Source organism: Nuphar pumila, chromosome 13, assembly GCF_984573655.1.
Source record: "Nuphar pumila chromosome 13, dmNupPumi1.hap1.1, whole genome shotgun sequence".
Lineage (NCBI taxonomy): Eukaryota > Viridiplantae > Streptophyta > Magnoliopsida > Nymphaeales > Nymphaeaceae > Nuphar > Nuphar pumila.
The window spans coordinates 94,861,731-94,876,401 of record NC_143261.1 but is presented as its reverse complement, the minus strand read 5'-3'; the positions used below and the strand labels follow the sequence as shown (position 1 = coordinate 94,876,401).

At 38.2% G+C, this 14,671-nt stretch overlaps 1 protein-coding gene across 1 annotated transcript; it reads right to left on the bottom strand.

Moving 5' to 3' along the window:
* Positions 1 to 9,578: 9,578 nt before the first annotated feature.
* LOC149819281 (large ribosomal subunit protein eL37z-like) lies at positions 9,579 to 10,574 on the bottom strand. The gene is made up of 4 exons (XM_089984009.1): positions 10,509 to 10,574; positions 10,265 to 10,400; positions 9,950 to 10,051; positions 9,579 to 9,852 (listed from the first exon to the last, which is right to left on the bottom strand). The coding sequence occupies exons 1-4, from the start codon at positions 10,509 to 10,511 to the stop codon at positions 9,806 to 9,808; spliced, it is 288 nt and encodes a 95-aa protein (XP_089840135.1). The 5' UTR covers positions 10,512 to 10,574; the 3' UTR covers positions 9,579 to 9,805.
* Between the last annotated feature and the right edge of the window lie 4,097 nt (positions 10,575 to 14,671).

The following is a 14,671-nucleotide window of genomic DNA, read 5'->3' as shown; positions in this document are numbered from 1 at the left end:
GAGCAATAAAAAAAAACAGTCAGAGGGGGGGGATGGTTCGGTCTGGGTGCGACCCAGACTGAACCGGGTCGGTCCGGGTCGCACCCAGACCGAACTGAGACATGCGATTTGTGTGAACCGGTTCGGATCGAACCGGTTCAAGCCAAACCGGTTCGGTTAACTTTGGTTCAAGTAGAACCGGTTCAAACAGAATTGGGTCAAAACCGATTCGGTTTGAACCAAGGTCCGAACCGAACCAGTCGGGTCTGGATCTGGGTTTTCAGTTCGGACCCAGTTCGACCTGAACCTGAATCCAGATTAACTAGGTCTGGATCCGATTGGATCAATCTCGAGTCTAGACCCAGTCAGACAAGTCTGGATCCAGTTAGATTATCCTGAACCCAGTCAGGCAGATCTTGATCCAATCAGACTGTTCAAGATCCAATCAGGCAGGTCCAGATCCAGTCAGACTATCCTGGATCCAGTCATAATAGAATGGATTCAGTCAGACCAGTTCAGATTCAATCAAACTTTTCTGAATCCAGTCAAACAGTTTTGGATCCAGTTATGTAATAGATCCGAATCCAAACAGACAGGGTTTGGATCCAGATCAGAATTTGATCATAAGATAGTCTCGTATGGTACCGAAATCCAAAATGTATCAAGATATCTATTTGGATACTTGAGATCCATTTTAGTAAAATGGACATATCTTCGCACTCCGAACTCAGAATCGAGTGAGGTTTGGTGCGTTAGATTCGTATTGAAGAGGGGAATCCATTGGTTCATGAAATTCAGTCAAACTAATAATGCAAAAATCGTGGTTTCTCGAGCAAATTCGGGAAGGGGTATATTGGTAATTTTATTATAACATAAGAAGTTTTATGCATTAATATGACTATCTTATGTGACCAGATCACATTGTTAGAGCTTCATGAGGCCCGACTTCGGAGAGATCATAGTGTCCGCACTTGAGGTAAGGGAGGTTATAAGTAACTTTAGATGTGAATAAACATTTTCACGTTGCTTGTTATCGTAGTGTTATAGATGTTATGTGATTAGCATGATAGCTTTGAGTGAGACCATGACATGCATCAATTTCATGCTTGACATTATGAGTTAATTTATATACATGTTTATTGTGATATGCATGTTAGTTTTGATATGTCATGCATGATAGAAAGCGATTGTGTTTGTGATTTCATGTCTAATTGATCATTAATATCATGCATTGTGATTAAGTTTAGATTAGAGTCTCATTTAGTTCATTCATGTGGTATGAATGAATATTTAAAGTTCAGTATACAGGACCCCTTAAATCCCGGAAATGGCGACCTGTGGCAAGGGCTACCTGGTTCGCGGCCAGAGTGCAGCTACCATGGAGAGTGGGTTGCCGGTGATTTAATGATGTAGAGACACTACATCATTGCGTGCTAAGTGAGAGAGGTGTGAGTCCTAACGTCATCATGAGATTAAGAATGAGATTGTTGTGATTAGTCATGACACCACTCGTGAGAGAACAAGTGAACTATGAATTTGAGAATATTATTCAATGTGTGAACTTAGTTATGACTTAGGATTTCACTCACACTGGTTTGGGACTCTTGAGGACCATGGATAGTTGATAACCATTATGGATAGAATGTAGCATGAACCATACCGAGATTGAGAGCTTGACCTCCCGGCTAGCTACCGGTGGGGTCCCCGTGGTGGTTCACTGCAGTGCCTGGTGGTCCGGGGACCACTGGGAGTGTATGGTTCATTGTCTTACCAACATGTAGAATTAGGGTGTTCTACAGGGTTGCTACGCCCATAGATGGCTTTTACCGATATAGATAGCCTAGTGATAGTTGAGGGAGAGTGTGTTTGAGAATGATAATGGGGGTAACTAAAATATACAAACATGTGTGGTGTATCGAGAACTAAACTAAGACTAGGGGCTTAGAGCCCACTACAGTTGTAAATTGATTATTTATTTACTTATAATTATTTCTTACTGGGTTGTAGACTCACCCCCATTTTTGTTAAATTACAACTGTAGGTTCCAGGCATTAGTATCAGCCAGAGTGTGAGCAGTTTTCAGCAGAGCAGTTGGTATAATTTATTTTCCTTGTCATTGAATAAATTGTAATTGTTTTTTTTCTGTTATGAATGATGAACATTGTAAGAAAAAATTGATTATGGAAATAAAATGAAAAGTTTTTTTTTTTAGCCACGTTTTCTCTGTGTAAACTTTGTACTTTTTCCCTCTGGGAAGTAATACCAACCGAGCTAGGACTCTTGAGGTCCCAGATCGGGGTGTTAAAATTAGACTCTTTATTATTCACCTTTTCTAAGGCAAATATAATAGTTATTATCGTTCCACTTTAGTGAAAATAATAATACTCAAAGTGGCTTCGTCTCCTCAATTCTTAAGGAATTGACTTCAATTGGTGAAACTGGTAGATCATGTAACCAGAGGCAATTCAGCATTGTACCTTTGAGTACAAACATGTTCTGTAGACTAATGTACACACCTACTATTATATCTTGTGTGAATTTGGAATACAATGACCTACCTTTGGGTAAAATCATTATTTCATAAAATCACACACAATCGTAATATCAAATTTCAATCTCATCACAGTACAAAGAACTCTCAATCAACACAACTCTAATCACTTTGGTGATTGAAAGAGTGAATTGATCGAGATCTATTATTGTAAATATATTCGTATTACAAAACGTGCTCATGCAATCATGATAATGATACATATTTATGATAAACTATGTATAATAACATCAAAAAATACAAATTCATGCTATATCTTATATGCACAAATGAATTTTTGATGAAACATATCACATATATATATCATGAATTAAGTCATAATTTCATTCCTAAATATCATGCATAATTTAAAACATAAAATGCATGCAATGTCATGCAAAAGTCATCCATCTATGATGAAAATATACATAAAGCATGTGAAAAAATGACAAGGCATGCTTTTACAGGTAATACCGGGGGTCTCAATATTGGAACCGGTCAAAAAAGTTCCCAAAACTGGTCAAGAAAGACCCTAAACCGATCCCAAAATGGTCGAACCAGTCTGAAACATGCACAGAAAGCCTTTAAACCCCTAAAACCGAATGAGAAAACCCTTGTTCTTTCTCAGATATAAGAAAACAAGATCTCCTCTTATAGGAACCAGTGAAAAACCTTTCGCAAATGGTTAGAAAGGGCTTTGAACCGGTCCCAGAATCCACCAAATCGGTCACCAAACCAGTTCTACTCTTTAAAAGGGTTAAACAGTGCATGGATCCGATGGACAAGATCCTGTTTCAGACTTGATCCGACCCAAAACAACACATGGGTTAGATCCCTCAATCCATACCCGGTTCGGATCCAGACTTGAACCATTCGGATCTTGGGTCAGAGCTAGATCCGATCCACACAGAACTCGGTTCCCGAGTTTGGGTTCTGGATTGGGCCAAATGGGTCAGACAAGGACCCGGTCCGTCCAAAACCCCAGGACGGGTCTGGACCCTGGACCAGATCCCATTGGATCAGGCATAAACCTGATCCACCCCAAACTCAGTATACTGGGTTTTGGGTGCCGGACCGCGTCCTAAACGGGTCAGGCGCATACCTAGAAACTATGGCTGGGTTTTGGATCCCAATCGGGTCGGGATCCACTGTAGATGATATAGTGAATCCCGACCCTTTCCCTCCCATAACATTTTCTTTTAAGGTGATGGTGGTTACGCCACCACCCCTTCCACATCTTCCAGTGCCAGCCTTCGCCACTGGCCTATACATTGACGACAATGGTTGTGAAAATGTAAAACAAAAGGAGGTGACATATCCTCCCCCTTTCCACTATCTAGCCTCCGCTGCCTGCAGCCGCTGCCTTCGGCGACGACAGGCCCTCAGTCGTTCGTCGGTGGCTGAGACGACAAGCCCTTTCCTTCTTATGCTTTTGTTGCTGGTAGCCACCACGGGCGATCGTCCCTAGCAATCATTCACGACGGACGGCCTCATGCGGCCTGCCCCCCGACAATCCCACTCATCTGCCGCAGCGAAAAATAGAAAAAAAAGAGGATAAAATAAAAGGGAAGATAATAAGAGGAGCGAACCGACAGAGCCCCCCTGTGGCGACTTTTGCCGACCTTGACAAAGTCATCACGACATCTGCAACAGGCTGGCAGATAGTGTCTTGAGAGAGATGAATGCGTTATCGAATCCGGTGAGCACGACGACTAGGTCACCGACGCACCCACACATACAATGCCAGCATATTGTGGGCCCAAAACCCAATGTTAGCATAAACAACGGGAGAACGCTACTTACCAGACACTGCTATGGTCGATCCGATCGAACCTTTGGTAGAGGTGGGTTGTCCGCGTTCTCCTCAGCCAATCGATGCCCTCGATGAGCCCAGGCCGCCATGTCAAAACGTGAGCAGGACCCTAGAACCCAAAGACTCAGAATAAAAAACAATAACCATGTGTGCTCTCATCAAGCATCCATAGAGGTCTCCTTATATTGTGGGAGATGAGTGGGAGTTACATGCATGGCATTCATGTATATTGAATGTGAACCTTTCACATTCTCATAACAGTCACCCCCACACACACACACACCACCACCCACTCTTATGATGGTGTGCCTGTGTCAAACCGAGTCACATCTGGTTGGATCCGATCCAAAAGTCCAACACTCCCTAGATGGTGCACATTTATATTTGATGGAATGAACGATGAATATGAATTTATGAATCTTCTAAGCTTTAGCGGAATGTAAGAAAGACTGTCCGTAGTGATGGCTGACAAAGAAAGCAGAAATAAAAAAAAGATGCGTTAAAAACCTCAGGTTCACCAGGGTAAATGCCTTTTTAAAGGGACAAATGGCAGAAAACATGGATATGGTTAGCAGCGAATCAGTCTATACCACCTGTTGCAGCAGTCTCGTCTTGAGGCTATCAACCTGAGTTTGTCTTGGAGGCAAAATCACCTTCACCTGGTTGTCAAGGAAGGCTTTACATTTTTTTCAATATTGGGGTTCAAACCGCTGATTGTATCATTCATTCAGGGCTTAATAATTTTCCAAAGTATTGCATGAATTAGTTTCTGTTTCGTCCAAAGAATCTAGATAAGACTTCCATTTCCAGTGGATGTCCCCTAAAATTATCAGGGCTCCATGTCAGCACTGACAGAGATGGTGAACTTTTAATCTTGTGCTAATTTTAAAAGATTGTTGTAATTATATTTTTATCCTGTTTATCATGTTTCTAATCACCACAAGCTATTATTGCTCTGCAGGAAATGAGCTCGCCCAGAATCTAATGTTGCAGTGCCAAAATCGTATCCAACACTTAGAGTCTATTCTACACTCACTCCTCCTATTCCCATAACCAAAGGTTTCAGTTTCATCTCACTTGATTTACTATGAAAAGATTCCGCATCTTTAACTTTATGCTGATTTTTAGATATAGTGAACCAACAAAAGAATGTGGAGAACTGGCCAAAGCAAAAGGAAGAAAATAGTGAGGAAAGCAAACCTCCCATAAGAGCTAGTTTGGTGCCACTACCTCGTGCTGTGTTGTCCAGTCTGGGTATATGCTATTTTCTTTCTATTGAATTTTCATTAGATGCCTGATATTTTAGGGGAATATAGTTTCCCAGGAACTAATTATTTTATCACAGTTTCTCATCTTAATAATCCTTGGTTTTCTCCAGCCTCACATCAATAATTCAATATTGTTAATTCTTATTAGATGATTTATTAAGATCTGCATAAATTTGTAAAAGATTACATGTCAATTCACTGTGCTAACAAATCTGTTCGTTAATAAAGCATGTTTCCTTTAACAGTTGAGGGGAAGCACACGTCAGACATACATATTTGATTTTGTCATCTTATACCAGACTTACATTTTACAAATGTTCACTGCAGTATGACTAAGGATAGTCACATGTGGGCATTTGATGGTTGGTGTGCGCTTTGGCAACATCTTAAGATTTATCGGTTTGACAACTTGGTGCATTTTTTCAATCAAAATACTAATTTGCAGATAATTTTATGGTTTTGCTAGTGACAGTAAGGCTTCATAATTTGTATTGCATTTTAATTCTTGTTCATTATCTTTCAGTTTCAATGAAAATGAGAAACTTGAAACGGAAAGCAATTGAATTTGACATCAATGCTGTAACTTTTAGCGAGTATCCTCATGTTAAAGTAAATATCCCATAATATTTGAACTTTAAAACTTTGAAGATCTCTTTCAACCCTCAGTTAGCCTCTTGTATTTAGAACAATATGGTTTACAACAGTTTCTTCTGCTAAGATGCCGTGCAACTGAACCTTCATTTACATATTGGCAACTGCAGCTTGCGTCGCTTCAGAACATAGTAAAGGTTACGATGCTAGCATATCTTTTAGTATTTTTGTCTTCAGTATTTTCATGATTAAGCATTCTGCGTGCAGAAGTGATGCTTAAACTGCACAAAAACCAACTTGAGCCCAAGCATGACCTATTCAATACTCAATCTCATCACACCAACACTTTTTATTTGCTTAAACTGCTGCATATAAAGTTGTAGATATCATATATTATTGTTCATGCTGAAGCATATTGAGCTCTTCATGGGACTAAGCTCAGGCTTAAACTTGGCTCATGTGGTGAAGCCAGGGTTAAAGCTGAAGCTCAGCTTGTTCATCTAATGACCAAGCCTGAGTCTCACATGAGAGGTCATCTTGTTGCCTATCATCTCTATGTTTCGTGTCTTCCCAATCAAACTTGAAGACTAAATGGAGGCTGCAACTTGTTTCTAAAAGTGTTAAACCACCATGAGACTTCATCATTTCCTTTCATTGTACAATCTAAGAACATTTCAATTCAAACCAGCCTTCCTTGACATTTAAGCAATTTATGGATTATTGAGGATTTACAGCTCTAATTGGATTATCATGTGCCTGTTACAAAATTTCTCCAATCCTTAATATGCCTTTGGATGTCTATGTGTAGGCTTGTGTATGTTTGCGTTCGTGTGCATTAGCATAGATGTGTGTGTGTCCATGCATGTGTTCGTATGTCCTCATGCTTCTGATATAATTTATTCATTAATAATGCATGCAGATGTGCCTGTGTGAAGTGTGCTATTTGTTACTCAAAAAACTAGTTTTTAGCATCTAATGGTATCAAATCATGAAACAACTGGGAGCTTATTCATAGATCAACTTCTTTTCTCATTCCTTCGTGTGCAACCAAACATAACTGTTAGAAAGGGCCATGCTTGTTACAAGTAAATCATGATAAAATTTCTTAGGGTACAGAAGCTCAAGCAGTTTTGCATTTGGGGTTTTCAATCAAGTGCTCATGTTGCTGTTTGCCTTCATTTCTGAACGGATATATCCAAATTTTGCTGGGACCTTCTTCTGCTGATATATTTAACTCCCAACTGTTTCTGGACATTGAAACATTGACTAAATTTACTAAAAAATCACAATCCAGAAGCTTGGGTTGCACATGTAGAAGCCCCTTGGTACATTTAACTGCATAATGATCCTAAAGAATGCATTTACCATGCAACCCCATGTATGATGCATTGCACATGATAATACAGAAGGCGATTCATACTCCAGCCAGAGCACTCTATGCTCAGCAATGAGGGCCTCAGAACCAAACTGCACCATCCAGGCCCCAGTTACTAAACCTTCCAATTTCAAACATCAAACTTATTTCATTTTCTGGATGCCGGTGTCAATTAGAGCACAACACATCAACATTGATAGAAAGTAACAAGACTACGGAGAATAAGTAAAAAAGTGTTAATCTTTCAAGGCAAGGAAGCTGATAATGATAAATAAAAAGAGGGTTCTAATTGGGTGAATGTAGCTTCAAATCAAGTTACTCCCCAGTGTGTACCTTTCAAGGAGAAAGCCCTCGGTACATGTTCCATATCATCTAGATGGGAAAACTAAGACCTACAAAAGGCAGTTTTCATCTACTTTTCAAAAGACCTCTGTCCAAGTTCCAACCAAATATAAAGGGAGCAAAGACGACCAAACAGAAAACAGGAAGACCAAAAAGGCTTATTATCCAAGCACTAGAACGGGATAAATTTTCAGCTAAGGATCTTTCAGGAGTCAATCATCTTTCAACCCCACACTTCTGACTCATGTAACATGATTTTATTGCAGTAAATTTCGGAACTGATAAAATCACAATAAGTTCAAAGTATTGTTTGTTTTCAAAATATCATATTTTTATCACCATATCTATGTTCTTGTATGCATTATCTTATTTTTGGATATGTATTTTCCCCATTCAGCTTTACAAGCCAAGAATTTCCTGATATTTTCCCCAAAAAATATTGAAAAAAAAAACTGAGTTTTCCCTTGCCAAGAAAACCTGAAAACATATTTATGGTACTGAATCTAACCAACATTTTTAGGCATCGTAATAACCAACTACAAAACTGGAGGACCTTTTTTTTCAAAAACAATTCCACAACTGACGACGATTGCTCTAACAAAAAAAAGGCCAGAAATCACTAGTTTAGCAAAATCCACTCAATTGTTCATGCATGCAAGATAATATCATCAACACATGTAGCAACATCCTCAAACATCAACAGGCACACAACCATGGATAACAAAAGCAGCAACCTCCCTTCCCCCAAACTCAACAACAGAAACAACACAATTTGCATTGGTGTTGAGCATGATACTTATCTTCCCACTTATAACCTCTTTCAAGACTTCTGTGCCAAAGGTTTTTGAAAAAAAGCATATGAACTACTCAAGGTCTGCATGATATATGCATACATGACCAGCTATTTCCAATAAAGCTCAGCATGTATATAGGTAGCATATGATCAAGTCACTAACATTTCAATGTGTTTCACCACCAAAGAATTCAAAATCTCTCCAACAATGTCCTAGAACATTAACCCCCTTATCAACTATAGCTTCCAAGCACCGCCCAGCTTCTCACACTAAAAGCAAATCACAACCAAACTCTTATCAATATGATATTCCACCAGTGCAAGCTCCTTGTCAAATCAATATTTGCCGCTTGCTTCCCATAAAGCTGAAGATTATATTCAAACAATTCCTAGGTCCCAATTGCTACCTATCTATTATCGACCAAGAGTGATCAATAACAAATAAAATTAATTAGACAGAACGTCCATAATCATGAGCAAATGATTGTTGAAACATCTGAGTGCATACTAAGCAAAGCAATACCCACCATCACTGCAGCGGATAAACTCAAGACAGAAAATCAGAATGTAAGAGCAAGTATAGTTTATCCCAACAGCAACCAATCAATAGTAGTGCAACACCCAGGATAGGTACATCAGGAAATAGATAGATAAATAAAATAATGCCGATTAAACTTTAAGCATTTTGTACTCCTCCTCTTTAACGCTCTACAGCCAGTTAATTGCTTCTATACGTTCAAATCTGTAGCTTGAACGATTAGCAAATCAAGAGCACCGCTTATGATTTCAGCATTTGCGGCAGAAAACAGGATCCGGATTGTATTTTATCAAAGAACAGCAGCCCGTCAAACTGCAGCATATATAGCAACGAACAATAACCAAACAACTTTGAGAATTAAAGCACTTGATGCCAGAAATAAGATGCCTCAATGGAACGTGAACATCTTAAAATTAACACAATACAAAAAAAATGATAATTCTAATATCATAAACTCTGATGAACAACCCATCTTCAAAACGGTTTGGTCCATAAATAGGAAAAAACGACAGAAAGGAAGATCCCAAACGAGAATAACATCGCGACTTTCAGCTACTTCTTGAGAATCGATACGCTCTAAGACGACGCTGCATCTGCCCTCTTCCGCGGCACCGCTTGGGTTCCTAAAAACCACCAAATCAAAACAGAACCAGTTCAGAAAAAACGGCATTTCGCGTATCAAACAAACAATTATATAAAAAGAGATGCCACTAAGTTTACCTTCTCTGAAATTGCTCTTGAATCGACGGGGCATGTGGCGGAGGTAGCGCATACGGCCTGACCCCGTCGTCTTCCTCCTGATCGCCTTCACGCTCCAGTTATCTGCCTAATCGAACACGTTTCAGTCCATTAAAAAAGAAGGAAAAAATCCTCCATCCTCAATGTTGCAAATCGAAATTCGCATCAAAGAAGAGAGAAATAAGAACAAGGCGATCTCAATTCTCAGCTAATATATCAAATTGTCAAAGAACCAAAGTCGCATCAGAAAGAGTGATCAAGGAAGATGAAGAAATGAGAAGAAGAAGAAGAACTCACACTTGCGAATCCGAGCAGACGGATAGCCGCAGGAACCGCAGCGACTCTTCTGGAGATGGAAACTCCGGCGACCGCATCTCACGCAGAGGGTGTGGGTCTTGTTCCTCCTCTTCCCGAAGCTTCCCGTTCCCTTACCCTGTAAAATTCCCGATCAAGAAGACATCAAAATCAAGAAGGAAGAGAGAAAGAGAGAGAGAGAGAGAGAGAGAGAGAGAGAGAGAGACAGAAGGGTTGCAGAGATTACCATAGCTATCTCTCTCTCTCTCGGCCGCCTCTTTGCGTGAGAGGGAAAGGGAGAGAAAAGGAGGGAAAGCAACGAGTTCCCAGAAACCCTAATTCCTAAAGAGAGGGGTCTTGATATTCGGGTCGGATCTACTCCTGATCTGTGAGTCCGGACTCCAGTCCGATTTTGGCATTCTGGTACCGGGTCCTGGTTCGGGTCTAATCGAACCTGGCTTAAGCAGAACCAGATCCAGGTGCAGATACAGAGAGCAAAAACCATGCCCCATAAAATCTTTTTAACTAGGTTGGTCGGAATTCAGGTCTTATAAACAGGACACAGATCCATGTACTATTAGGATCTTGTGAATCCCACCCGACTACCTGCCAGCCCTAATTGATTAAGCCCAAAACTCGGTATGATGATCCAAGTGGGAATCAGGTCAAAGCCCATGTCAGATATTAACAGATCAGGTGCTATTACATTGCACACTTTAGGGTGTTTGTCTCTCTGTCAAGGTTAGGACAGAACACCTTGCCGAGGACAGAGGAATCTTGTTCAGGGAACACTGTTCAGTTTGTCCTGAACAGGATTTTTTTTAAAGTTGTCTTGCTCCGACCATTCTCTGTGGGGGTGTCTCCTTACAAAAAAAAAAGCGTCTTGCATGTCATGTGAACGCGTGTTAATTTGCAGCATCTCGCATGATGCATGTAATGCGCATTCAAACACGCCCTTAGTGTGCCGCTGCACCTGATCTGTCCTCCATCTTTTGTTGGGGTCCATAGTCAATAAGCTGTACCTCAACTCGTATAGGCTTGTAAACTAGTGATAAGTATATTTATATCACATAGCATAGATGGTTGAAGTGTTTCACTAATTGACTTGCAAACGACAAGTTTGAAGTTAAAATCAGATTGCTTACAGTTTTGAAAACAATGTATTTATCATGAATTCGATTTGGTAAGGTCAGAGTTCAAATTCTATTACTTTAAATTTTAAAAAAATATTTTTTTTTCTAAACAAACCAGCTTGAGCTCATAGTGAACTAAGCTCGTTTAACTCAAGTTTGCTATGTGCTCAAGCTCATATCTCACCACTAGAACAAGCCAAACTTGAACACCACCTTTTAATGAAAGTCTTCAAGGGAGCAATAGCACAAGGCCACTAAGTGCACTCATAGTCACATGACAAATAACAATTTTATTAATAATAGTATGCATAAGACATGCGTTACAAAGGGGTTTGGACCTTATATATATACACACTAGGGAGCAGTGGCACATCTAGGATTTTGCTTAACGGGGGCAAAATTTTTTTTTATAATAAAACAACATAAAATAGTCCAAAATAAGGTTATTTATGGGCCTCATCTCAAAGAAAGAAGATCATGATGACAATAGGTATAGCTACACAAAAATTAAGTGGCATGCACGTTATAGCTGCTATACTATACAAAATTATAAAAATATGTTAATATGCATTAAAGCTTATGAAGTCTTCTAAAGTAAAGACCCCCATCATATTCATTTGTTAATGTTCTTAGTTATGCAACTAAGTTGACTTCAACGGTTCTTCATATTTTGGAACTTTGCATGATTGTTTTATTATCAATTTTCTTGAATATGTCCTTCTCTACGTATGCGACCAAGTTATCATTCATCCACTAATCTCCCATTCAGTTTCATAATCGTTTTTTCACGATTTTCATTGCAAAAAATGCCCTCTCAATAGTGGACGTAGAAATTCATATATAGGATCAATGCCAACGTCAACAACAAGTAAACCAATGGATATAATATATCTCTTCTCATCTCAAACATATTTTCAGCAAGTTGATCAATCCCTCATATTTCTGAAAACAAAATGTCAAACTGCACATCAATGATATATGTCTCAAGCTGAATAATTTTTTCTTGATCAAAAGCAACAAAAGAATTGCTTGGATTCAAGCATGCTATACAAAGCAATAACTCGATGTTCCTTTCTGTAAAACGAGTATATCCAACTCTTGTAGTTGTAGATTGATGGCAACATAAAATAGTTCAACATGATAATAATGCAAATTTGTCACTTGATTGATATTATCGGGAATGACCACTGGCCAAAAACATATCTTTCATGTTAGGAATGCTAACATCATATTTGTCACAAAATATGAAAACAACTTTAAATAATGAATCCCATATGTCATCTTTCATTGCTTGCAACCTTTGTTTTGATATTTGCACTAGATTCATAGCGTTAACAATATATTTATCTTTTCTTTGAAGAGCCAATGACAAATCATTTGTGATTTCTAAGATATTTTTCATCAAATGTAGGTTGAATACAAATTCAAAAGTATACATTGAATACAACAAATTTTCTGATTCAGTACTTTATTTTACATCTGAACCATCATTCATTACAATTTCTACCATATCACTAACAGGAAAGAACATGATAATCAAGTTAAGCAGTGCACTATAATGAGAACCTCAATGTGTAGTATCACAAGTCCCTTTGATACTAATTTCATGATTCTGGCCCTGCCCACTTTAAATCTCATCAATATTAAGTGCTTGATTGATTTCTGCAATTCTTTTTTCAGGAAGAGTATTTCAACGATTACATGATAATCCAACAATTTTAAATGCAGTAGAAATCAACTCAAAAAAGTAGCTATCTTACTATGATCATTGACAACAACAACTAGTGTCAATTGGAGTTGATGTGTGAAATAATGAACATAATGTATATACTTATTTTCTCTCAATATCAATGTTTTGAAGTCATTCATTTCACCACACATATTATTGGCCCCATCATATCATTGTCTTCGTAGTCTTGTTATATTCAACTTATGCTTTGCCAGTAATGATTCAATTGACGCTTTCAATGTTATAGATGTGGCATCAAGAATGTGCACAATACCCAAAAAATGTTTGGCTACAGATCCACGTTGACGTTGGTCCACATAGTGAATAACAATAGTCATTTTCTTTTTTGTTGTTACATCATAACATTCATCAACTAAAATTGCAAATAGACTATCTCCAAGATCGTTAACGATAGCATTAGTCATTTCAACGACAAAAAAATTTGCAATATTTTTTTGGATGATAGGTGAAATCTACCTTAAATTATCAGAAGCCTTTTGCAAAATGACCCAATCAATATCTTTGTAATGCTCTGCAAGAAACTGGAGAAGCTCAAGAAAATTTTCTTGATTGTTGGAGTCCTCTGATTCATCATGACCTTGAAAAGCCAAACACTAATGCTGTAAAAATTGAATGCAATCAATAGATGCATTTAAACGATTCCAGTAATCATTTTGATCACGATATGATTGCCTATTGATAAAAGTTTGAATCTGTTGATTTTGATTTAGCAAATTGTCACACTTTTGTCTAACATTGTTGTGTTCACTATTATTACCTCCAACATGATAATCCAACTTCTTCTTCTTTTCAATTTTTAAAACCTTCAACATCAAAAGTATCCCTTGCCACATGTTCTCTATTGTCGAGCATAAATAGATAACAATTCAAACAATATACATCTTTTGACATGCTATACTCCAACTATATAGGATACTCCTTGAACCAATCTGGATTGAAGCGTCGTAAGATTTTTTCAAACTTAGTGTATGGAAATAAATGCTTATTCAACTCACAAAGCCCCTTCTACAAATATGCTCTTTGATTCATACCTCAATCATTAAGATAATAGTAAAAAATTTGAGTTCTTAATTCAGGGTCTGTTGAAAGATTTGTGATGTCAATCTCCTCATGAACTCACTTTAGACATGGTTGTTCTTGTATAGGTTCCACTAACTCAGACATTAGATATGCTTGAGAAATGATGATAATGTATCAACATTATAAATGTATCCTTTTTGCCTAATCCTAATATCAAGTTCATTGGTAAATCTCTAAAATATGATAAGCAGAAGGGTATAGAACTATCTCTGATTGGTGACTACTGATAAACTTAATTTGTTCTCTATTGTACAGAAAACCAAATATGTGTTTGATATAACAAGCTAAGCAAATAACAAATCAAAGATCGATGGTTTTTGTTTATTTAGTTACGTAAATGCTTCCCTATCTTAAAGCATATACTATAGTTTTGACCTTTGCCAAGAATAGTAAGCATGTAAAAGGGGACAACCAATTCATTTAGAAAAAACTTTGCAAATAAAATCC